Source organism: Ceratotherium simum, chromosome 18 (assembly GCF_057802395.1).
Source record: "Ceratotherium simum simum isolate JZ-2026a chromosome 18, ASM5780239v1, whole genome shotgun sequence".
NCBI classification, from domain to species: Eukaryota; Metazoa; Chordata; class Mammalia; order Perissodactyla; family Rhinocerotidae; genus Ceratotherium; species Ceratotherium simum.
The window spans coordinates 27974782-28000560 of NC_141917.1; the positions used below are offsets into that span (position 1 = coordinate 27974782).

Consider the following 25779-nt stretch of genomic DNA (forward strand, 5'->3'; position numbering starts at 1 on the left):
TGCCCAGGGGAGAACAGACCCTGCCCTTCCAAACCTCTGCACAGAGACGCGCGAGAAAGGCACGTGTAGGTGCTCTCGCCCACACTTACCCCTGGCCACCAGTGAATGGAGGTAGAGCCCAGTCTTTCCTGAGACAAAGGATGCCTGAAATACGGGGACTGTTGTGCAGAGGGCTGGTTGAAAGAGAGGCGGGCAGATTACCGCAGCTGAAATCACAACACAGGCATCCAACAGGCAGACCCCAAAAAATGCAGGGCTAAAGAAAAGTGATTTTCTGCCACACACTCCACTGAGACAACATCTCTTTATTGACCTAATCCACGTATCTAACAAAGAGAACCACAAAGCAACAGCCGATCAGTGCCACCGCAGATGCCGTTATCACCACAACGACGACGCTCCCGGCTATGTTGACCAGGAAGCCCAGGCCACCTCCGACCAGGATCTGAGCCAGCTGCACCATGCAGGTGAGGGCGGCGCAGTCCAGGCCCTGCCCTCTCCCTCTGCTGTCCAGGTCCCCTCCTGGGGCCTGCTGCCTCTGCAACGGAAACACAGGGAGAGCGTCTGATCTACACGAACTGTCCGTTAGGGCAGAAGTCAGCAACCTTTCTCTGTAAAGAGCCAGAGAGTAAATATTTTCGACTTTGTGGGTCACATGGTCTTGGCTGCAATTACACAGCTCCCATTGTCACGCAAAAGCAGCTACAATACATAAACCATTTGGCGTTCCAATATCACTTTATGGACATTGGTATTTGAATTTCATGTAATTTTCACTTGTCACAAAATATTATGCTTCTATTGATTTTAAAAAATCATTTAAAAAATTTGAAAAGAATTCTTAGCTCATGGGCTGTACAAAAGCAGTTGGCAGGCCACATTTGGCCAGCGGGCCACAGTTTGCCAACCCCTGACTTAAGGCCACCAGGAGGCTCCACCCTCCCAGCTGAGGCTCTCTTCTCTACCTGCCCCAAACCCTTAAATTCCACCATTAACACCTATGAGGGTTAAATAGTTAATATATGCAAAATTATCTCTTCCTAAGAAGTCAATAAATACAGTGTAGTAGAAACCCAATAAATAGCCCATTCCTTTCCTTCCTTAGTGTTAAAAATTCAAACAGTTTTAGAAGGATGTTGAATCACTGATATACGTAGGAGAAGCAACATAAAGAAGCAATTCAACCTTTCAAAATATGTTTGATATTCGGTCAGTATATTAGTATTGAGTGATACCTGATATTTGGTCTGAATTGGTTGTAACATTGCCACGTATTGGGTGTCTTTTATGTGCTAGGCCTTGTGCAAGGTTCTTTCACATATGTTACTTCATTTCATCTCACTGCCTCCCCAGATGTGCCTATTATTATCATGATAACAATAATAATACTAACTACCATCTTTTGAGTCTCTGCCAGGTGCAAGGTAGGCATTGTGATAAGCACATTAGCTACGCTATCTTGTTTAATTTTATTTTCCAACAACTCTAGAAGGTACATATATTATTCCCATTTGATTTATTAGGAAACTGAGGCTCAGGAGTTTGAAAGATCATTCCTATACTAAGTAAAAAAATCATTGTGCAGAAAAATGCATATCATCCTTTGAATGACAAAGAGGAAGTAAGAAAACAGATTCATATTTGCTTGATTTTCATGAAAAAAATGCTGGAAAGATAAAAAACTCAAAAGAGTGGAGGGAGGGGTGGGGGGGAGCCACTTCTCAGTGTACACTGGTATATCATTGTGATTGTTGAGCCATGAGAATATATTACTACTTCTAAAAATGAACTCATTTTAAGTGATATTTAATATATAAATTAATAACATCCCCAGTGTGACACAGCTGCCAAGTGGGGAAGGCAGGATTTGAATCCAGGTTTCTCAGAGTCCAAAATTTATGTGTTTTTGCCCTAGTACCATCTAACTTTCTCCTTGAAGGGACAGTTCTTTATGATAGCTCTCTCTTTAACAGCAAAATCCCCGTCATGCATTGAAACATTAGTGACAATGTTTGCCAGGGCATGAGGACGGCCACAACTCTTGTTTGAAAGGTTTGAACTCCTGGTGCAACTCTGCCCTGCTGCGTTGCCAGATTAAATGATGGCACAGAAGGCCGGCGTTGCAGTCACATGGTCGTGTATTCAGTGTTTTCACAGTTCCATGCTGTGATGGATTAAACTGGAAGTTCTCTCTTTAGCTTTTACATCACTGCTCCAGTTAAGGAAATGTAAGCCTATTTTCATGGGGGAAACGTGGCATATTTTAATAAGAAAAGGTGGTAATTTTAGAGCAGAAATACCCAACCCAGTGTTCTTTTAGGGCTTCTTATTGCCTGGCCCACTAGCCTGGGCTCCAAGAGGGAGATGGGGCAGGCCTTCCCTGAGGCAGCTGGTGGGGGTGACCACCTGCAACCCCAACTTTCCTCCCTGCATACAGGGTCTGACTTACCAAAACCTGGACACCAAGGAAAATGTTGCCTAACAATTTCTTACCCTCAACCAATAACTCCCAGAAATTCCACCATGCATCTCTGTGGTGGGGGGGGAGGGGAGGCCCAGAAATGCTGCAGGGGCACTGGATATTGGGGCAGTCGTCTGAATCCCTGGGTTCCCCTTTCTTCATCCCTGTGTGATTGTGGGCTGGTTTCTCAGCATTCCTGAGCCCCCTCTTCCTAATCAGACAAATGTGGGTAACGGTACTGCCCTACTGCTCCAGGTGCACAGGGCTTCAGAGTAAGGAGAGGGGTGGGCTGGGGGAGGCAGTCATGCCTTGGTCAGGCCATCGTTACAGCTGGCTGGGCATTTCAGTGCTGCTGTTTCAAGAACACTTGTTTTCTAGCTCTGCTCTACCCTTTCCTATGAAATCCCCCAGGCTTCAGGGGAGTCCGGATGTTACCCAGTGCAGAGGTTCCACGACGCACCTGCTTCTGCTCCTCACGGTGGTACTCGGCAATGAGGTTAAAGGGCACGGTGTACAGAGTGCTGGACATCACACCGAACGAGGCGCACAGGACCAGGGTGGAGTAGACATTGGGGAAGAGCCCGATGAATCCCGTCCCCAGGCCAAATAGCAAATACCCCGTGAAGTAAAGACCCTTTAACCCAACGTAGGATACCAAAAATTTCTGAAAGTCTGTGGGGAGAAGAGAGGAAGAAATTACAGCTGGCAGTGCCTCACAATGTGTAATAATTTCAGACAATCCCTTCTTTTGAAGATTCACTTTTTTCAGAAGCCTTCCATTGATACTGAGTGAGAAACAAAAGAATCTCCTTATCTGTGCTTGAAACAGCTGGCTTTTGGAATCAGTTTTAAACTCTTTGCACAAAGGAGAGCTGGAAATCGCCTTGCTAGGTTGATTTTTCTTTCCACAGGGAAGGACCAGGCACTGTGTAGCAGGCAGCTGAACAGCAACAGGATGCAACAGAGGTGGCGGGAAAGCCTGCCTTGGCGATGGGACCCTGGGGCAGCAAGACATGGAAGAAAAGTAGGGGTCATTCTGATTCACTGGGGTCTAGCCTAACAGGACCAAAATGACAACGCAGGCCCGTCTTGGCCAAAATCAGGTTGGAGGAAATTAAAACAACCAGATTTTACAGAATGACTTACATCAGTTTCTTCGCCCCCCACCTGAATGCCGTCTGTACACCTGAGAAGGAAGTAAAGGATGTGCATTATCTGCAGACACTTTCTCTGACTTGCAACCCTTCCCAGGCTGGTAAGGGGCTCCCAATGCACCTGGCACCTCCCCATCACTGCCTCCCTCACCCTCTGTGGACAACTTTCTTAACTCCCCAAACCTCAGCTGTCTTATCTGAAAAATGCGACTAACAAAACCCTTCTTTGGGTTGTTGTCAGGATCAAGTGAGATAAAATGTCTGTGAAATCACTCAGCCCAATGCTGAGAACATAGAAGACATCCAGTTAGTGATGGCTATCATTATCTCAACAGATACAGGCTGGGCTGAAGATGGTTCCCTCTTAACTTGAGTCCCCTCCCAGCAGGTAAACTTGGCTTGCTCATATAAGTACTGTGATAGAGTTCATTTTAAAAATTTGAAAATTCTGCCTTAAAGTGTTTTACACTATGGTAGGAAAAATTGCTAAAAAAATCTTTCTTTTATCTTCCTTTTTTAATCAGTTGTTTTTAATACATACATTCCTTATCTTTCCCCTGCTCCATTCTACTGGAACACATGAACTCAGGGGATAAACAATAGATACTTGAAAAGTGCCTATTCAAGGATGAAATTTTCCATATCTATCCAAATAATTATTGGACTTAGATCACACAGACAAGAAACCTAATCTGTATTACATTTAAATCAATTATGAAACTAAACACTGTCTCAGGTCATCTGATGGAAGACAGTGTTCTGAAAATGATAAGTGAGCAACATTGCTTCCTCTATTAAATTCATACCATGCCTGGAGGGCTGTTGTCAGGGTTGAGAATGAAGGCAGTATAAAAGTAGGTCAGTTTCTGTTTGCCTAATGATTATATTGATGCAGAAAATGTAACCTACGGTATCTCAATACCTAAAAGATACCATCAATATTCATCAGGGAAATGCTTTCATCCAAATGTGTAGCCAGCCAAGGAGAAGGCAAAGAAGAAGAAAGAGATATTTGGAAACATAGGTAACTTCAGTACAAAGACTGAAAGTCTGGCAAAGAATGCTTTATCCATGAAGAGAAATCAATAAACTTAAGGGTCAAGCTGACTTGCCCTCTGCTGAATCTGATACCCAGTAGTGGTCATATCCTCACACTATGCCTCTCGTTAGGATTGGTGGGAAATTTAAGTACCAGCTAGGAATAGTAGTGTATGATATGAACAATTGGCTGTATTTCAGTACTCAGTGTTGCTATTCTCATTGAGCTAAGGATGCCTGCTATGTAAAAGGAACTTGAAAACAAGTCCCTATCATCATGCCCCACCCCCCACCCCAGCAGCCAGACTGCCCTGCCAAGCTCCATTTGGATAGAAATTCTAGATCTGCACCTGATGTTATGTGATGAGTCCAAAATAGAGGGTTATACAGTGCACTCTGGAATTGAAGGAAATGATTGATTCTGCCCAGGGTGGGTTGGGGTGCAAGGGCAAAGACTTGAAAGATTTCACAGAGGAGGTAATATTTGAGCTGGGTCTAAAAGTATGACTAGGAGTTGTCTAGTGGGGAATTAGAAAGAGCAGTTCAGGTAGAAGAAGAAACCCAAAGCAGTAGCAAATATACAGAGATGAGAAAGTCTGTGCAGTGGGTCATTGGGGGTAGTTAATGTATGGAAATGAGAGAAGTCAAAGTGTGAACCAGACCAAACTGAAAATCCTGGAATGCCGAGCTCAGGACTTTGAGTTTATCCTATGGGCATGGGGATCCCCTAAAGATCCTTAAGCAGGGCTGATTGTATTTTATATATAAAATTCTAGTTCTAATTCACAATGATAGAGATCCCATAGATTTATACATGAATATAACTTTGGAACACGATTCAAATTACAGTTCATTTTGTACATGTGGCTTTTAACTAGGAAGGGCCTAAAAACAGCATGCTTTTTAGTTTTCAAATGCCATGAAACTCATATAGGAACTCAAACCAGACGAATGGAATAGTACTTAGTAAGGATTCTTTGAGGGGAAAAAAGTTAAAATTGACACAAAAATAAAATGCTAATTACTTGTAGAAAAATGTGTTCCTCTTACAAAAATGAAAGTAGTAGTAAATAGTCCCTCCACCTCTTGAAAGCACAAAGGGATTAAGATGGATAATTTACATGACGCTTTTAGTCTAGTGCTCCCTAATTCTAAGTACTTGAATTCCTTCCAGGAATTTTCTTAGTTCATACACTCTAAGGGGAAAAAAAGAGTTTTGCTAAGGAAATGTAAGTTTTAAGTCACCACTATTTGGTTATCATAAATTTAAAAATAATGAATTTGGGGCTGGCCCCGTGGCTTAGCGGTTAAGTGCGCATGCTCTGCTACTGGCGGCCCGGGTTTGGATCCCGGGCGCAAACCGACCCACCGCTTCTCCAGCCATGCTGAGGCGGCGTCCCACATACAGCAACTAGAAGGATGTGCAACTATGACATACAACTATCTACTGGGGCTTTGGGGGAAAAAAGGAGGAAGATTGGCAATAGATGTTAGCTCAGAGCCGGTCTTCCTCAGCAAAAAGAGGAGGATTAGCATGGATGTTAGCTCAGGGCTGATCTTCCTCACACACACACAAAAAATAATGAATTTTATGGTTTTATGATTATTTGGCTCATGAATCCCTTAGATGTTTATATTAGGTCCCTTTTCTCAGTTGTGCTGTATATATATATATATATTTTGTTTGTTTGTTTGTTTGTTTTTGTTTTTTTGCTGAGGAAGATTGGCCCTGAGCTAACAGCTGTTGCCAATCCTTCTCTTTTTGCTGAGGATGATTGGCCCTGAACTAACATCTGTGCCCATACTCCTCCACTTTGTATGTGAGAGGCCACCACAGCACAGCATGACGAGCCGTGTGTAGGTCTGCCCAGGGATTCAAACCCGTGAACCCTGGGCCACCGGAGCAGAGTGCTTGAACTCAACCACTACGCCACCAGGCCAGCCCCCCTGTGCCATATTTTGAAGAAATTTTCTTGATCTCGAAGCACAGATTTCCTGCTGTGCTATGGCTAGGTGGAGGGCTAAATGCCAGATGAGAGGTCATTATATACATTCACCCTCTTCGCCCACAAGAAGCACATGTCAATGACAGAATGACGCCTCTGAGAATGGTAACAGGGATTGTCCCCTATCACCCCCCCCAACCTGGGCCATCCCCCTGCTGTCCCCTGGGCCTGTCCAAGCCTTGGGCTCTGAGATGGGGGCCAGCTATTCTCCCTGGAGGAGCTCCCATTATTATTAAGAGCCCAATTTCCACTCCAAATGGGGAACCTGCATACATTTTATAGGACAGACTTTTCACTGAATTCAGTGTATACAGAGCTTGGAGATTTCCATATACATTAGCAGCACAAAATGAGCCTATGTGATGCCCTGGAGTTGGAGTAACATCAGCTGGACTTATTTAAAACCAATCGCAGAAATCACTTTGTTTACAGTGTCCTCACGGCTGAAATTTAGCTAAGTGGAGGTTAACTGTTTCCAGAGCCCATGGAAAGCTGGTACTTGAGAAGAAAAGCCATTGTTCTCAATCCTGGAACAGTGCTCTTATAACATACTACCCTGCCTATCTGAGTTAAGGTCATTTTACATGTTAATTTTGTCACCCAGCATATTAATCATACCTGCTGTTTTGTGTCACCTACAAATCTGATAAGCATATCTATGAAACTCCACCAACCATCCTACTCCAGCGGAACAGAGACCTGCTGCTAATCAACACTCTCTGCCGGGACTCTATCCCTCTTCCATCCAATACTTTACCATCTTGTTTACAAGATTTCCTTTTATTTACCAGAGAAACTTGATCAGGAACCCCTGATTCCAAGTACAAGTAATCACTGAGGAAAATGACACCTGGAATTCACTATGAAAAAGGATACTTCATGTGGTCCTTTCTAAGGGAATAGTTTTTCCTGACCTCCATATATTTATCAAGAATCTGATATTTTAAAGAGCAGAAAATAAACAGAAATATAAAATCCAAGATTCTGCTAGATCAGAGCCCTTTAGAAGACACCCCTAGAAGAAGGAGACTTACAAGAATAAAGTGAGGAAAACATGGAGTTGATGCACAAACCCCAACATCCAACCTCGACCCCTCTTTGATAGATGAGAAACTCTGTGGAGTTGTGTGCACTATAGGGATCCCCATGGTACACAATCTGAAAGAGAGATGGGGGTTGTTGAGCTACAAATGCAGTATGTTAGGGACCCCTTCTCATACGCTCTGCTTTTCCACCCATGGGGAGCAACAGGTCCCTGCCTGAGGGGCCATTCCTAGGGCACAGACCTCATTCTCCCATGATCAGGTGATCCCTTTCATCCTTTCACACCTCTAATGCCTACTGCATCTAAACAACCTCCCTCTGGATCATTAACATCCCTCCTTCCACCTAACATCTGGCCTCACCCAATTTAGGCAACTCTGCCATCCATCTTCTGGTACAGCCAACACGCTTCTGACTCATCTCCACACGTTCCATTCCTCTTCCTGCTCGGAATGTTTTCTCCCTCTCCTCTTTCTCTCCAACTCCTACTCACCCTTCAAGGCCTGGATCATGCCGCACCTCCTTTGTTAAGCCTGTTATGACCACTACAGCTCACATTGATTTTTCCTTATTTGTTGTATTTGATCAAGTACTGGTTCCATAGTGTCCTCTAGTTGTCTAGGGTGTGGTAACTTGCCTCTAGAAACTGTCTGTAAACCAGCTCCTTGAAGGTACTCTTTTCTACGTTTTTACTGTGCCCATCCTAGAAATTAGCCCAGAAGAAACTAGACAGGTGCTAAATGAGGGATTGATATGCAGGTCAATAATTGTGTGCACAGACATCTTCATTACCTGGCCCATGAAATCTGTGAAGAATAGCATGTTGGACAGGAAGGCGGTCCATCCAATGAGGTGGCTGATGCAAAGGTAGCGGTAGTGGGATGGCATACTCACCAGCGCCCTCAGCAGTGACTTCAAGGTCATTGTCCTCCGAGTCTGGAATAAAACATGAAACAGGTGTGACCTTCAAGCAGACACACAGCCAGCTGTGGGAGTCAGAGCACACAGCCCTGTTACACATCTGTCAGTCAACTATCACACAGGGTCACACTTTCTGGGCATGGTACCAAGGTTTCCACAGAGAAGTCTCATAGGAGGTGTTCTGTTAAGTGTGGATACTTAGCAGTTTCAGGCCCAGAATGGGGCTTTGGGGACCTAAGGGTGAAGGGACTGGAAATGGAGCTTGCCTTGGGCCAAGATGTAAGAGACATCTAGCATCCTGTCTTTGAAAGGCAGAACCACTGTATGAGGACAAAGCTCACAGGTCTAAGCTAGCCCTTAGATGATTATAGTTCTTAGATTTCTTGACTCTGAAAGTGTGGTAGGCTCCATGATCTCCATCCCCTGGTGTTACCTCATGATTAGATTATGTTACATGACCAAGGAGTTTTGCAGATATAATTAAGGTTACAAATCAGTTGACTTTGAGTTAATCAAAAGGGAGATTATCTGGGTGACCCTAACCAAGCCACATGAGCCCTTTAAAAAGCAGAGAGTTTTCTCCAGTTGGGAGCAGAAGGGGAAGTCAGAGAGTTTGGAAACACAAGGATTAGTGGCTATGAAGGTGGAGGGGGCCATGTGGAAAGGATCTGAGAGTGGCTTTTAGGAGATGAGAGTGACTTGGCCAACAGCCAGCAAGAAAAGAAGGACATCAGTCCTACAACCATAAGGAACTGGATTCTACCTGAACAAGCGCAGAAGCAGATTCTTCCTCAGTTGAGTCTCCAGATGAGAATGCACCTCCACTGACACCTTGATTTCAGCCTTGTAAGACCTTGAGCAGAGAACCCAGTTGAACCCACCCAGACTTCTGACCTACAGAACTATGAGATAATAAATAGGTGTGGTTTTAAGCTGCTAAATTTGTGGTGATTTGTCATGTAACAATAGAAATCTAATACAGAGAGCCAATCAGCTCCCTGCTCTTGGCCAGGTCCCTCCTCCTAGTTTATTTCCCTGGATCCTGCCATCAGCCAACACATGTAAATGAGCTCTACCTTGAGTCAGAAGTGAGAACATTGTAGAACATACACACACACACAAACACACACACACAAAATGAATACATATGCCCTAAATTCTTTAATTTAGACTTAAATTATGTAAAACCAGAGGCTACAATTTTTTGGTATCAGGAGCCTTGAGAGAATGAGAAATTTTGAACTAATGACACAGCTGTTTTGAAATACAAAAAATGAAACAACCTTTAACATCTTGTCTTATAAGAGAAGAAAGAATCTTTGGGAATATTAAGCATCAGCTGGCCTGAAGACACCGAGACTGTAAACATCAACCACAGTGGGGTGATGGGTCTTTCTTGTCAGATTTTTATTTATTCTGAATCTTGACATAATGAAATTGAGTCTTGGCTAGTTCTTTTATAAGACAGCCTCCTGAGAGTTTCTATTTTAACTACAACAGCATACTGTTTTCATAACTCTTAGCCTTATATGATAATGCTTTTTACTTCTTTGTTGTGGAAAATTATATTTACTCATTGTAGGTTTGTTGTGTAAGTTGATTTTTTAATTCATCAATTTTGCAATATTTAACTTACTGACTATGACTGAACCAATTTTCTTTTACTTAATAAGCATTAAAAAGTATAGATGTTCCCTTGGAGTTAGGAAAAATAACTGTTTTCTGCATGTAAAATATGGCATCTGTCAAAATAAATGGTGACTATAACAGAAACTCAATGCAGAATTATTACTTTTTTTTTTTTGGTGAGGAAGATTGGCTCTGAGCTAACTTCTCTTGCCAATCCTCCTCTTTTTGCTGAGGAAGATTAGCCCTGAGCTAACATCTGTGCCCATCGTCCTCTATTTTGTATATGGAATGCTGCCACACATAGCTTGATGTGCAATGCATATGTCCGGGCCCGGGATTTGAACCTGTGAAACCCACACTGCTGAAGCAGAGCACATGAACTTAACCACTACACCACTGGGCTGGACCCCAGAATTATTACTTTTTACTCGACCACAGGAAGAAGCAGCTAAAGGTATAGACCAAGAAACAACAGCCTGATTTTCGTGCCTCAGACAACATGATTTATCTTCACTTTTCTTCTCTTCTTTCCAAATATGCAAAATTTTAAAAAGTGAATCTGGCCAGCAAGTATTCAGCCTCATTCCAAATATTAATTTATGCTGCCTTATACATAATTTTCATCCCGCTTTCATTGTTAACCTAATTTTTCCTTTCATCCAAAAATAAATAAGAGCTTTCATATTGTTCCTAGGATTTCTGTAAAAGCTGAGATGTAAATATTCAAAGCCTCTTTGGGTATTTTAACTCAGAATGAAAATTCAGCTGGCATCTTATTCCCTGACTCATCAATTCCCTTGGTAACACCCTTTCAATGGTTCTGAGCCCCGGGGAGTTGTTTTACTGCCTGTTTTGTGCGCCTTTGTCAACTGGAGATTGGGTGGTGATGGATTCATAAGCGAAAAAGGCACAGAGCCCTTGGGGGAAAAAGAACTTCACAAGAGTACACTCAAAAGGAGATATTGAGGGCTGGCCCCGTGGCTTAGTGGTTAAGTGCACACGCTCCCCTGCTGGCGGCTAGGGTTCGGATCCCGGGTGCGAACCGACGCACCGCTTCTCTGGCCATGCTGAGGCCGCGTCCCACATACAGCAACTAGAAGGATGTGCAACTATGACATACAACTATCTACTGGGGCTTTGGGGGAAAAAATAAATAAAATTATAAAAAAAAAAAAGGAGATATTGAAATGCTGAAGTAGCAATGATGGCATGGAGGAGTTGCAAATGGATTTTATAGGATCTGGTTTGAACCCTGAAATAATTCAGGTCTCTTGCCATTTAAAAAAAAAAAAATCCCAGTTCTCAAATTGCAAAGCCACCTTCATTTTGGAAAGTAATGACTTTAACAAACAACGATGGCCAGGGTCCTGGCCCTCACATAGTATAGACTTCCATTGCTCAGCTGGAGGCTCCCAAGATGCACATTTGGAATAGAAGAGTCGGCTGCTTGGCTTTGAGCTAAGACATGTTACTCTGTTTTTTATTGTCATGTTGTTTTATTTTAAACCAAATAACAAAATCATTCACAGCCTCGGTGTATATGTAAAGTTAATTGTATTTGATGCATTTATTTTCTTACTAGTGTGGAGGGGTTTATGCCTTCCAAAAGGCTTCCACTCACTTGATTTCATGTGATCCTCACAACATGAGTTGTGAGCGGAGTGAGATGGCGTCTGCTGGGTGACACTTTGTGAGGGAGTCATAGTTTACCAATGGGGCGAAGAGGCAGGGATAATCTCCCAGGGTAATATCTACTTATCTTTAGTAAAACCCTGCCTTGTTTTGTTCCTTAAACCGTGACATTATTTTTTCTTTATTTTCAAAGTAATACTTGTCCATTATAGAAATGTTGGATATACTGAAGGGTTTCAAAAGGAAAATTAAAACCACCTGTTAGCCTATCATCCTGAGAAAATAACTTCAACTAACATTTAGGGTATATATCCTTTCTATATTTTCTCTGTATATGTGTAGCTTTTCCCAAAAGGGAGATCATTTTGTGTGTGTGTGTGTGTTTTATCTGAATATTATGTCTTAAATAAATCTTCAAAAAACACATCTTTTAATGATGGCATGGGTTCCATTGTATGGCTACTCCATGATTCCCACGCTGCCTTGCAGAACTGCACAACAAGGCCGTTCCAGGCTAGCTGGGATTGGCAGGGAGTGTGGGTGTTCTCCCCGAGGCAGCCTGGTGCAGTGAAAGGCAGTCTAACCAGGTCTCCAAAATAATAGATTCTCATATTTTCTCTATTTGCTGTGTGATCAAGATAAAACGCAGGCTTCGTCCCAATAACCTCTTAGCTCCTCCAACCAGAGGACGCTGTCATTTGGAAGAACAAATTTATAATGCTAATCCAAGGAGTGAAGATATTTCTTGTGGCCTGAGGATGGTTCCAGGCTTCTCTAATGGTCTAACATTTTGCAACTAGCTTCATATTCTCTGGTTCGATGCCCTGAAAAGAGTCAGCGACAGGAGGAGCAGAGGAAAATGCATACATTTTCCCTTGCGGTGCAAAGTTTTATTTCCAAGGGATAATAGCTGTTGGGGATTGGAGGATTCAATTAGACTTCAGAAAACTCCTCACATCAAATAAGCAACAAAGCAAAGACAAAAGATAATAAAAAAGAAGATGATGACGACGACGATGAAGAAGGAGAAGGAAGAAGAAAGGGTAAGAACAAGAATATTTTTCCCAAGTAAAGAGAAGAGAATTTGCTTCTTTACCTGCTCAGCAGCATTTTTGTTTTTTTCTCCCTGCAGCGCCATCTCTGGGTTTATATAACCGTTTTTAACTTTCTCGATAGACCCATACTCGTACATTTTGTCTAATGACAATGGAAGGTCCTGGGGGCCTTGCTGTGGGGGAATGTCCTTTGCAACATCTCTCAGTGGGGCTTCAGGGATACTGCACAGATGAATAATAAAACTCAAAGTGAGCACCAAGGCAGAGAAGAAGAACATGACCTGGAATTCTGTGCCCAGCATTCTTCCCAGTTTCAGATGGGCCCAGTCAGTGGCACCCAAAATGTAACCCAGGGCACCTCCGAGACCTGGAAAGCAAGAAAGAGCTATATTAGAATATTTAGAAAGCACCTTCCCTTTCCATCATGCACGGGCCCTCCCCTTCAGTGGGAAAGCCGCCTGAGGACAGTAGAGTTGCCTGGTTTTGATTGGAGAGGTAACACTGTGAGAGGCTAAGACACTTGCAGCCAGGAAGCGTGGGTTCAAGACCAGGCTCTAGCATGTACGTGTTGTAACCTTGCACTTCCTCACGCATAACACGGGGCTGAGGATAAAAGAGTAACCTACTAGTAGGGTCATGATTGAAAAATGGAATAGTGCCAGACACACAGTAAGTGCTTAGTAAATATTGCCACCATTGGAGGTCCTGTGGCCTTTTTAAACTGCGCTCTCTACACTGCTTTAGAACTAAAATTCCTGACCATAAAGAGGAAACCAAAGAGAACCAATTTCTGACTGCAACAAAATATAATGATGTGTTTTGTCATTTATCTATTAATAAGCTTCCTAGGATGACAAAAGTTTGCAAAGATCAAACAGTCTTGGAATCTGCCTCCTTTCCTCTGTTAGAAGCTGAAAGTACTTCTTCCTAGTTGATAGCCATGGGAAAAAAATAAGAACAAAAGTTAAACACGAATTTTTAAAAATATTATTATTATCTCACAGGACCCTGACCTGAAGTCTTTCTGGTGTTTGTTTTATCTGCTTTTGCTTAAAGACAGTGTGATCTGAGGGACACTGAGGAAGGACTCCTCAAAATCAATCCCACCCTAATGGTCTAATATTTGAAATCCTACTGTTAGTGATTCATTCTTTGGGGTTCCTGTTTTAAAACACAAGTGCTCTTGGTATAGGCAAGACATTACACTACTCAGCACCAAAGTAGTAAGTGCTTCTCAAATGTTGCTCCTGGTGGCAGGCATCGTGACTTCTGAGAATGCCAGGCTGAAGGAGCCAGACCATAGAGTGGGAGGAGGTCTAGGGAAGTAAGGAGATGGATGCCAAACACACCTTCTACCCAAGTCACAAGCTTGTGTAAGGCTGATACTCCTGTCAAATACCTTTACATGTCACTCTCCATCATGCCTCACCAAACACAAATACCCACCTGGACAGAACAGCTTGTGCCTGTATTTGTTTTGCTTGTGTGAGTGAAGTCTTCATTTTATTTCACATAAAGACAACATCCTCACACACCAGGGAATCAAGGAAGAAAAGAGAACTCAAGGAATTCTCTATCTCTAACCTTAAATACCTAAACTTATGTGAACCTTGACCCCAGGAACATAAATCTGAATGCCAAGTGCTATGAATCCTAATTTATCCGGAACAGGGGGAGAACGGAGGATTCTCGTCACTTCACATGCTGGTTAGTTGCAATCTATCATAGAAGATATTTACAGATGACCAACTGTTTAACCACTGAGCCCAAAAATAAATAAAATTATCATGCCCTGAGTGCCGAAGCGTTAGAAGGTGGAACTATGGGAAATGGTGGCCAATGGGGTACAAGGAAGTAAAACATACGTTCCCTGCCAAAAAGGAATATATGGTCTAGTTATGGGTGATAGGTATGTAGATAAACAGATAAATGACACATATGGTGTCCTCTCCTGGAGGGTAAGTCCCAGAATCTGAGAGGAAGGAGAGGCCCTTGAGGCAGCCACATTCTGCTGCTGATTTAGAGGGCAGTTCTGGGACTTGTGGTGCCTCTGGATCTCCATTAGAAAATGACTCTCTTTATACAGTTGTGGAGATGCTGAAGGTGTCAGAGGCCATGTGCTGAGCCAAGCAATCAACCAATAAGAATGCACCATACATCTAGCACTATTCGAGGGTCTATCTAAATTGGGGTTTCTCAATCTCGGCACTACTGCATTTTGGGCTGGAAAATCTCTGTCGTGGTGAGCTGTTCTGTGCATTGTAGGACGTTTAGCAGCACTTCTGGCCTCTTCCCACTAGATGCCAGGAACAACCTCTCCACCCCCCACCACCAGTTACAGCAACGGAAAATGTCTCCAGGCACTGCTTAATGTCCCCTTGAGAGCAAAACGGCCCCTGGTTGAGAACCCCTGACCTAAATTAACCCTACGACAAATTTACATTCTTTTTTTGAAACGATTTATCATTTGTAACCAGATCAATTGTTGTCATATTGCCATTTAATTCTCTTATCATTTCTGCCCCTTTCCTTCAAACTTACTGTTCCACTGAGCAGAAAAAATGTAGAACAGAAGACCCCTGCCCATTCGAAAGAATTGATATGTGAAATAAATCCACCACAGTGCAATGGAATAGTGGTTTTATTTTATGAATATAAATATATGGATATAAATATAATGATGGATTTATATTAGATCAACTGAGTCCTATAATTGGAGGGTTTCCTAGTCCAGTTTTATGGCAACTGGTTTAGGGTACTTCAATAAATATTTATTGAGTACTAAATACATGTTCTGTACTAGCTTCTGGGGATATAAACATATGTAAGACATAGCGCACCATCCCCTTCTCTCTGGAAGGCATTTCCAAGTGGGAGAACCAGACAAGTAAACAGCTACTTTTAACAAACTGTAACAAATGGTAAGTCAGAACTGTGAGTGGGATACTCGAAGAATATAGAGGAGTCCTAAAGAGTGTATTTATTATTGGTACTCAGTTAATGGTATTGAGATGATGTTGGTTACTAATAATTATTGTAAGATTCCTCTTAGTTAGCAATGAATATATCAATGAATCCAAAGATTTTAGAGGTAGAAGGATGTTTGGAGCTCATCTAGCTGAATTAGATCAGACAGCCGCGGGCTACAGTGGTTAGGTGATAGGAGACAGCACAGAAAGAAGGGGTTTGGAATTACGCCTGATTTCAGTTCCTACCTGTGTGCTTTCCAGTCATGTGATCTTGGGCACTCCTCCTGAGAAGTGGGGGTGGTGATGCCTCCTTGTATGAGTTTCGTGAGAGTTAACATGACAACACACGAAAAGCACCAGCACATACATTGGCAGAACCAGGGCCAAAACTGAGTGCCCTGCTGAATTCCTACAGAAGCCCTAATTCCAAAGCCTACCGCCAAAGTGGGGAAGACAACTAGCGCACTGAGGGTGACAATCTGCCTAGAGCTGGCAGAAAGGACTTAGTCATCCAAGGCCCAGTGACTAGAACCGAGGACTCATTCCGAGCCCTGAGACCTGGGCTTACTGCTCACCTAGTGTGATGTGTGGCAGGTATTGTGGAAGAAAAATGTATCTCAAACTTGGAAAGAGTAAAAATTGTAGGTGTTCGATTTTTAAAATATTCTAGAGCAGTGCCTCTTAATTTCCAATATGCATGTGAAACATATGGATATCTTGTTAAAATGCTTGTTTTCTTAGTCCATTCAGGCTGCTATAACAAAAATACCATAAACTTGGTAGTTTATAAACAACAAACATTTATTTCTCATAGTTTTGGAGGCTGGGAAGTTCAAGATCATGGCACTGGCAGATTTGGTGTCTGGTGAGGACCCACGTCCTCGTTGACGGCCATCTTCTCAGTGTAACCTCCCTTGTGGAAAAGGAGCTTTCTCTGGCCTCCTTTATAAGGGTACTGATTCCATCTAATCACCTCCTCTAGGCCCTACCTCCTAATACCATCACATTGGACATCAGGTTTTCAATGTATGCATTTTGGAGGGACATGAACATTCAATCTATATAGCAGAGCTTCTGATTCTAAAGATCTAGGGTGGGGCCTGAGATTCTGCATTCATTTCAGGCTTCCTAGTGACACCAATGCTGCTAGTCCAAATATCACTTTTTGAGTACCCAGGTGATAGAGCAATTTCCAATCAACCTGCCTTACCCTCATCTGACAGTTTTGGGGAAGGGGACTTTGCTGTCACAGGATATTTGACCAACAATCCACAACTGATAAAGCACGATGATGTGCAGTCCTGTAAAATTAAGGTTAATTTGCAGACATTAATAGGATTCTATAATTTGTATTATGTTTTTGTAACCTGGTAGAGAAATTAACCCAAAACTATTACAGAGGAGTTATAGTTCTATTGCCTTGTAGAAGGTTAATCAGATTTGTATCTAACCTAGTATTTTTTCTTTTGCTAATCATACACACACACACACACACACACACATATATCTATCCTTCAAGAACTTGAGGAAAGCCAGCCCTGATGGCCTAGTGGTTAAAGTTTGGCGTGCTCTGCTTTGGTGGCCCAGGTTCAGTTCCCGGACGTGGAACAACACCACTCATCTGTCAGTAGCCATACTGTGGTGGAGGCTCACAAAGAAGAAGTAGAAGGACCTCCAACTAGAATATACAACTATGTACTGGGGCTTTGAGGAGAAAAAAAAAAAGAGAGGAAGATTGACAACAGATGTTAACTCAGGGCGAATCTTTCCCAGCCGAAAAAGAAAGAACTGGGGGAAGCTGTTCTTTATGTCTTCCCTATCAGCTCCATCATTAATCAGTTAAGTAAAACTTTGACACGTACTACAAGTAAGAGAGAATTTCCAATACTCTCTTCTCTTAGGGATGGGGAAAAAAAACAAAACAGGCAAAACTGCTTTGTTTGTCCCAAAGCTACTGTTAAGATGTAGCTAAAAGTTACAACAGAACGTGCCCTGAAGGAATAGTGAGACATTTGGGGAAATTCTTCTAATAGACACCATATTAAAACTCTGGATGGAAACATTTCATCTATTCAGACCTTCAGATATGATAAGGCCCAGTAGAGGGCTACAGGAATTCATTTAATGCTTTCCTTTTTGCTTCCTCTGCTTAAGCTAAGGATTTTATCTTCAAAGATAGTCTCCTAAACAAAGCCTAGTCATCTTAGCTGCAACAAAGGCTGACACCAACTCCCACATCTACATCCAGACTGCATGGATCTCTACTGCCTACCTCAGCCTCACTGGGGCTCCTGGAATCAATCCCCAGGCTATTGGCCAAACCATAAGCTGGAGTATCCAAAGGCCGTCTGCTGCCATATTAGATAACAAGCCTTTACAAAGAAGGGCCCACAAGTGGTCCAGCTGGCTCCTTCTTTACAAAGCCAGGCCGTGCTCTCAAACTCAGACCAGAGCCAACCTCATGAAAACGAATGGCTTGGCAGACAGATGCTATATTTCATAATTTTGAAATTATGAGGTGACACTGTGAACTTGAGCAACGGTTCATCCTGGAAGAAGTCCAAGCACATAGAAATAGGTACTATTTTTTTCTTTAGTCCACAACTATAATAGGTAAAATGGGAAATTAGGGGACTTTCAAGACCAAGGAATCTAAAGAGAGTCTATCTGCGTCAAACTCTGCACCTAGCATGTGCCTGTAACTGCCTCTCTGCTTCAGGTGTGTGGCCTAACACTCTCAACACCAAAGGTGAAATAGCTCAAGTCAAGAAAGCTAGTGTGCTGCTAGATACTTTACCTCAGCAGGAGGATACATCAAAGATCCCTCACATTCCCATGAGGTTCATGACACAGTAATTCTGACTCTTTTCTACGTGTTGAAAAAAGAGAAATGAAAGTGTCAGATCAGGTCCCTACCTACACCAAACACATACACACTAAACCCTGGAGACTCAACATTAAGTACCAGTTACTGAGTACGTATGAGTGTGTATGTGTACATGTGTGTGTATGTGCGTCCTTGACCCCATTTGTTTCTCAGTAGAAATTGTTGGAGCACCTACTCTCACCAAGAACTGTGCTAGGCACTGGGGATACAGCAATGAACGAGACAGATGTGACCTTCCCTCTTAGAGGCTGAGAGTACAAGGAAAATCAGTCAAAATGACACATATGCTCTGGTCAAAGAGAGAAGACACAAGCAGACCAGACATTTCTTTAGATTTGCAAGACAACTTATCCCTTAAAAGATGGTGAGATAACATATTTAAAGTATTGACCACTGTTTCCGTCTACCCACCACTGCCCCTGGTCTTTCCTTGTCTGTCGGGCCCTTCCTTCACATTCAAGCTAAGCCAGGATGTCGCATTGCTCTGGGGGAAGCACACGAAAGTGGAAAGCAGAGAAAGAAGAATATGTCTCCTTGCTTCTGAGTTTCAAAAGCCCTTAGGCTCCAAGGCATAGATGATAGATTCAGGAGAAAAAGTGATTAAAGAGCAGGGCTTCCCAGACTAGGCAGAGCATGTGTGATGGGAGAACATATATTGGTGAATCCCTAAGGCAAAGGTAGTTCTGTTCCTTGCTCTTTGGGCCTACCTGGGGTTGGAGAGTGGGAGGTGGGGAGCAGAACTCCTGTAGATGGCTTGGGGGATCCAAGAACAGAAGGGTCCAATGCCTCATTTCCTGGGCAGATGCAAGTGGGCAATAAGACCTCAAGGAAGAAATGGCCATGCAGTGGGTCTAGATAGTCGAGCACTGTTCTAAGTGTTTGACATGTATTCACTCATCCAATCCTCACAACAACCCTTTCAGGAAGGTACTACAGTTGATTCTTATTAGTAGTGGTAGTTATTTTCTAGAAAGTCTCCACAAACACTAAATTCGTGAACAGTAAACTACTGCTCTGAAAGGAAATACAGAGTTAATTCCTGGAAGCCTCCAGTCACATTTTCATCAGTTGATCAACACATAACCTTATGTGTGCTTCTCTTTAAAGATATCTTACTTAATACATATTGTTGATTCATTAACATTGAACTCATGGCCGATAGGACTATAACTCATATGTGAACAAAGCTTATTTAATACACATGTTTTCTCCATAAGTCACAACACAACATTTGTGCACTTATGGACCCTAGACAGCATTTCAGCATTACATCTGGGGCCATTTTAAACAGTGAAATCACCAAAAAAAGAATAAAAATGCAAAAATATTTGACACTCAATATACGACAAAAAGGACACGTTTGCAGTATGAGAGCCAAAACAAAAAGGCAGAGTGTCACCTTGATCTACCTCAGCTGGGAATAAGCACATTGGGCAACTCAAATCCTCCCCCTACCCTCTGCACATGTCCACAAATGATTGCAAACAAGCTACAAGTATTGACTTTGGTGATACAAATAAATTTTGGTGAGTAGGTGAATTCGCAAATACAGAATCCATGAATAATGAGGATCAACTCTATTTTTATCTCTATTTTGGAGACAAGGAAACCAAAGCACAGAAACTTTGCAGCTCACAGAGTTCACCTTACACTGGCAATGTATGGGAAGAGCAGAGTGGCATGGGGTAGCCAAGAATCCTGTGGTTCTGAAGGGGCCTTATGAACAAGAATGAGAGAGAACTCACTTGTGACCAGTTCAGCCTGACCACTGAGATGCGGTGGGATGATGGACATTCCAGTAAACGCCAGTGCGACTAGAGGACACTAAAGCCCAGATCCTCCCTGCCCCCAAGCCCTTGCACTCTAAGCCCCCACAACTTAGATGCAATCCTTGGGGAAAGAGAACATTCCAAACTGACTGAGACTAAGTTTTCACCATCCTGTGGTAATGGGGCTCAACACAGAAGCAATTAAATTAATTTAAGTTTGGGGTTTGGGATTCACATCCATTCCAGACAAAAGAGTCATCCAAAATTTTCCATTACTGAGCTTTAGCTATGCTGTAAGCTAGAAAATTTGCATGAAAGCAATGCCAAAATCATATCCTTCTCCTTAATTAAACAAACAGATGCCGAGAAGTGGGGGAATGTACTTGCCAGAGAGGGCAAACGCACTCAGATCACGATTTGGGTTCCTGCTGAAAGCTGCTAATGTGTGCTACTGTGTCTAATGCAATAATGGTTCACACAAAAGCATTCACTTTAATTATCCCGTCATTTTTCCAAAAGCAAGTTTCTCAATTTGAACATATGAATGACTATGGCTACCTCAGTTCAGATAAGATTCTTGAAACTTCTCATTTTATGACACGACACATTAAATCTGACTCATTTTTTTCCTTAAGGGTTAGAAATGACTACAACGTCAAGTCATTATTTGGCCTAGTTTTGGAGCCATTTGTGACCACCTTGAGTTGCTTGAAGTTGACAGAACTAATATCTTTAGTTCTGAGTTGCAATAGCTCATTTCACTGTAAGGTAAATTACTGAGTACTTTGCAAAATGTTTTAACTCCTCCTAAGTAGCACAGAGCACCTGCACTAAGAGTGAAAAAGCTCAGGCCTGGAAGTCATGGACTGAATTGGACAGCCCTTGGTGACACTGCAGGTCCTCTCAGTGGCCCCCACCCCTTTTTCCAGCAGCTGCTACAGAGACCAGCTCTAAGCCAGCTTTGGCCACCTTTGCTCAGGTGCATCCAGACAGCGACTTGCCTGAGGGAATCCACACTCAAGTGGGTTCAGCGCTCACACAAGCGAGGTTAACACCCATGGGACCCCCTTGGCCAGTGCAGACTGGAGTCAGTGGATTAATCCGCCCGCCTTGATCCCCCAGATGGAGAGTTCTGAGAGGCACTCCATTAGGCTCCTCAGAGGGCCCTGGTGAGATGGAGGGCAGCCACCTGGAGCAAAGGCCAACTCTGTAATGCTTCTTGTATCAGCCTGTTCTACTCTACCATTTCCTCTCTCTTGCTCTCTGGAATCCTTTCCTAAGTAAACTACATGCATACAAACTCTCTCTGGCGCTCAGCTTTTAGAGGAATCCAGACAAAAACATGAACCATGTCTTTGGTTGCCTGGTTGGTCAGTTGGTTGGTTGGCTGGTAGGTTGGTCTGTTTTTGCCCCTAGTCTAGTTTACTACTACCCAGCTGTGGGACCTTGGGTTAGTCACTTTACCTCTTAGCATCACGGCTTCCTGACAGGTAAAATGAGGATGTTAAAATAAAATATTCATCCCACCAGTATTTCTTGAGCATATTCCAGGAACTATTCTAAGCACTGGTAACACAGCAACAAATAGGAAAGATAACGTTCCCGCCCTCAAGGAGCTTCTATGTTGGTTAGAGAGGCAGAAAGAAGCAGTAAAGGCATGAATAAATAATATATCGTCAAGTAATGCTGAACACATCACTGAGGGGCTTGGTAACAGAGATTGTAACAAAGTGAAGAAGCAAACCAAGCTGATTTGGTATCTGGGGAAGAGCTTTCAGGCATAGGATAGAGCCAAGGAAAAATCCCCCCAGACGCCCCCTTCTCACCTGCCTTTGAGATTCTTTGAGAGGCGCATTGATCACAATTGAATGGAAAAGAAATGGCAGCTTGGAGACGTTAACTGTTTGGCCCTATGTCATCCATGCCACCTACATAGCTGAAATTCCTGTATCCTTGGTTTCTGCTCTGGCCGCATCCTTTGCAAGCTGCCCAGATGAGGACATGTGAAAGTTCACCAGGGGCGGAAACTTCAAAGGGAACCCAGTTGATAAAAGAAAACCACTCATACGGCAACTATTCATGAAGGCGAAAAGGTTAAAATCGACTCTAACATGAAATGCAGCTTCTTTCTACTTATGGAAAAGGTTTGGTCAAAGGCACCCATGTCTAAACCTCATTTTTAAGACTCTTCTTAGTCCTTAATTATTTCTAATCAGAGCATTTGTTACATTAGCATTTTTATGCATACTTTAAAGTATTAAAAAAACAAAAGTTAAAAGAGGCTGAGTTCAACAAGTTACCCACTCTTCTTCCAAAGATGTACAAGGGGCAAGTTCCTCATTGAGTCACTACAAATAAAACTTTGGCAAGCCCTGTGGGGGTGGAGGAAATCAAGTAAATGTGGACATTTGGTCTTGAATCCTTTTAAATGGTTCCTTGCTCTGGGCCTGGGACCATTTGCCAGGATATTAATAACTAACATTGTGTAAAGGTTCACAACCCTATGAAAAAAACAAACGTTCAGAAATAGTAAGGCCACGAGGCAGTTAAGAAGAGGAGGCAGGATTTGAACCAGTACAGCCTTTCCCATCCTGCCTCATCCCAGCCTCCTGTTGCAGGAAAGAGCCCACTGCTAAGGACAGCAAGGCCTGTGGTTCACTTTAGCAGAAATACGCTCCATTAGAAGCCTTTTGACACAGAGGAGGAATTTCCTACCGGGGAGTGTAGCCCCAGAAGCACCCAAAAGTGAAGGCATGGGGTGAGAGGACGTGGGTGGATCCACCAAACCCACCACAGCTACCACATACACCAGGGATGGAGGGCTGGTAGAGTTACCTTTAAACATAAGAGGCGGAAGAAGCTGGAGGACTAAAATGTCCCCCTGGAAGGCAATAGAGTCTTTTCTCTAACAAAAAGGAACATCAGGAATATGCTGGGAAATATTTTGGCAATGAACCTTTTGACACTTATTTGCAAAGCATTTGGGATTGTTGGGCCTGGACTACAGCTCTGAAATAAATAATAAGAACTTCAATTTACTCAGATGATTGGATTCCTTGGGTGAATGATATCTTGCTGTTGATGGAAATCAAAATGGGCCCTGACACGGAACACGCCTTCATCAGAAAACGCTTGTTCCAAGCAGAATGCTGTAGTCATCTCTCCACCAAGTTCGTGTAAATTCAGGAGGACAGGGCAGAGTGATAATGCCCTGCTTGTTGTTTTTCACCCCATCTTTTAAGGTGGTCTTCCATTCAGAGCAAGGGCATCATGGTGGGGTCACACATTCACATTTAACTTAACAGAATTCAACTATTCATACTTTGAAAAGAGGGAGTGAGAGAGAGAGCAAGAAAGACAAGAATAACATTGTAAATAACATGGGTGATCCTGTCTGCTATTCCATTCATTGAGCCCACATCCGAGAGTAAACATTAAAGAGGCGATGAACCTGCAGATGTATTTACATGCATCCATCACTATGCAGGACTGTATACACAAAACAAGTCATGCTGTATTTTATGGGTGATTTGAGAGATGTCTACGAATAATGTAGACTCTCTGTGATTATCACCTAGGTAGAGGCTTTAGAATCTAAGCCTTAAAAAAGGTAAGACTTCACTGTACTGTTTTATAAGAGGAAGATGTTTTCAGTTGTTTTTTTCTAGTAGGGGAGAGAACTTGCATTGAGCCATCCACATGCCCTCAGTGGTCCCCCTATGGCCAGAGAGAGTTGGCTGAGGTTCAGAGTTCAGTGTTGGTCAGAAGACAAAGCAAGGTAACTCCAATGAGCATATTCGTCTGACTGATGCAACTTGCCACGCAGTTTATTTAACTTGATGTAAAACTGCATGACAAACAAGCAGGGTTATGAAACTGAGTCTCTTTTTACACAGCTAACATTTCTAAGTGCCTGCTACCAACAAGGCAATGAGTGAAAAGCCCTGGGTAATCTGCAGGTGAACCTTCACGGGAGAGTTTACAAATTTCGTGGAAGCGATAGATAAATAGAGTGAATCACAATACAGGGGAGAGGGTGAATGGTACTATAATAAAAGTGCAGATCAGGTAAAACTGTGAATGGGAGTATAACTTTAAAATGTAATTGCCTCTCAATTATACACTAATAGATGGGGCTTTGAAAGCTCTGGCTTTCACTTTCTTACAATAGTCTTGGTCTCCGATTGTACTCAATAGGCTAACACTCAATTATGTTTGTATTCTACATGATAGCTACTAGTTTTGGCCTTTTCAATAATAATTACCCCTTCCTCCTGGCTAACGGAATCCCAGTTTGGTTCAGGGATACGCCCCCTCTCTCAAAGGTACCCCTTACTTTCCAACCTCCAACCACCTTCCGAGCCCCTGGGTGCTCATATGACCTAATTCTGCCAAATGAGGAACAAGCAGAAGTCTGTGGGAGTACTAGGAAAGCTTTTGCTTTCTTCATTAAAAGAGACAGTGTTGGTTGGTAAGGGTCTTTCCTTTTCCTCCTTCCTGCTCCCCTGACTTCCCACTCCCTTCTTCTTGCCTTGAAACAAACATGATTTATGGGCCTGTGGCAGCCATCTTGTATCCAGGAGGTAACATATAGATGAAACAACCAAAGGAACATAACATTACTTGCCCTGACATCTTCCAGCTGCTGACCAAAAGCCAGCAGACACCTACTTCCAGACTTCACGTTATGTGAGAAAAATAAAACTCTGTGGGTTTAAGCCACTGTTATGTGGGCTTTTGTTACTTGCAACCAAACACCTTTCTAACCAGTGCATTCCCTGAACATATGCCAAGTGATGATGAGGAAGAGGGCTAGGAGCGTGGTAAGGTTTTAGGGAAGTCAGCCTAGATTTTTGCGTGGCAGTACCAATCCCCCAAATAGATAGTCAATAACATAAAAGCTCATTTCTCTCATTCATATATCCCTTAGCATCTCACTCATTCATACATACGTTATCTCCGGGTAATCCCTTCCCTCAAGAAGTTTATGGTGTAATCAGGGTGATTAGAAATATATAAAAATAACTAGAATGGAAGGTAGAAAATAACAAAAGCCAAGCGGTTATAAGAAAATAGCCCTTTGGAACTGGACTGTTTACTTAAACTGGGAGGTGGTAAAATGTTTCCCTGGGGGGGAGGGTGTCAAATTTCCTCTTGCCACCAACTGCCCCTCCTTCCAAGGACAGAGGCTAGAAGGATTTTAGAAGACTTTAA

The 25779-nt window shown here is 42.8% G+C and overlaps 1 protein-coding gene across 2 annotated transcripts in view; it reads right to left on the minus strand.

Annotated features, from left to right (window-relative positions):
• Positions 1-308: 308 nt before the first annotated feature.
• SLC45A2 (solute carrier family 45 member 2) overlaps positions 309-25779 on the minus strand; it is a 31376-nt gene continuing 5905 nt past the window's right edge. Inside the window, exons 3-7 of one of the 2 annotated variants that reach the window (XM_004422712.3) lie at positions 12982-13307; positions 8496-8639; positions 7694-7817; positions 2922-3133; positions 309-538 (exon numbers count right to left, since the gene is read on the minus strand). In XM_004422712.3, the coding sequence (XP_004422769.1) occupies positions 314-538; positions 2922-3133; positions 7694-7817; positions 8496-8639; positions 12982-13307 (1031 nt within the window). In that variant the 3' untranslated portion in view covers positions 309-313. Of the gene's footprint in view, positions 539-2921; positions 3134-7693; positions 7818-8495; positions 8640-12981; positions 13308-25779 lie in introns of those variants that run through there. The other variant, XM_014781570.2, reaches the window with a different exon arrangement.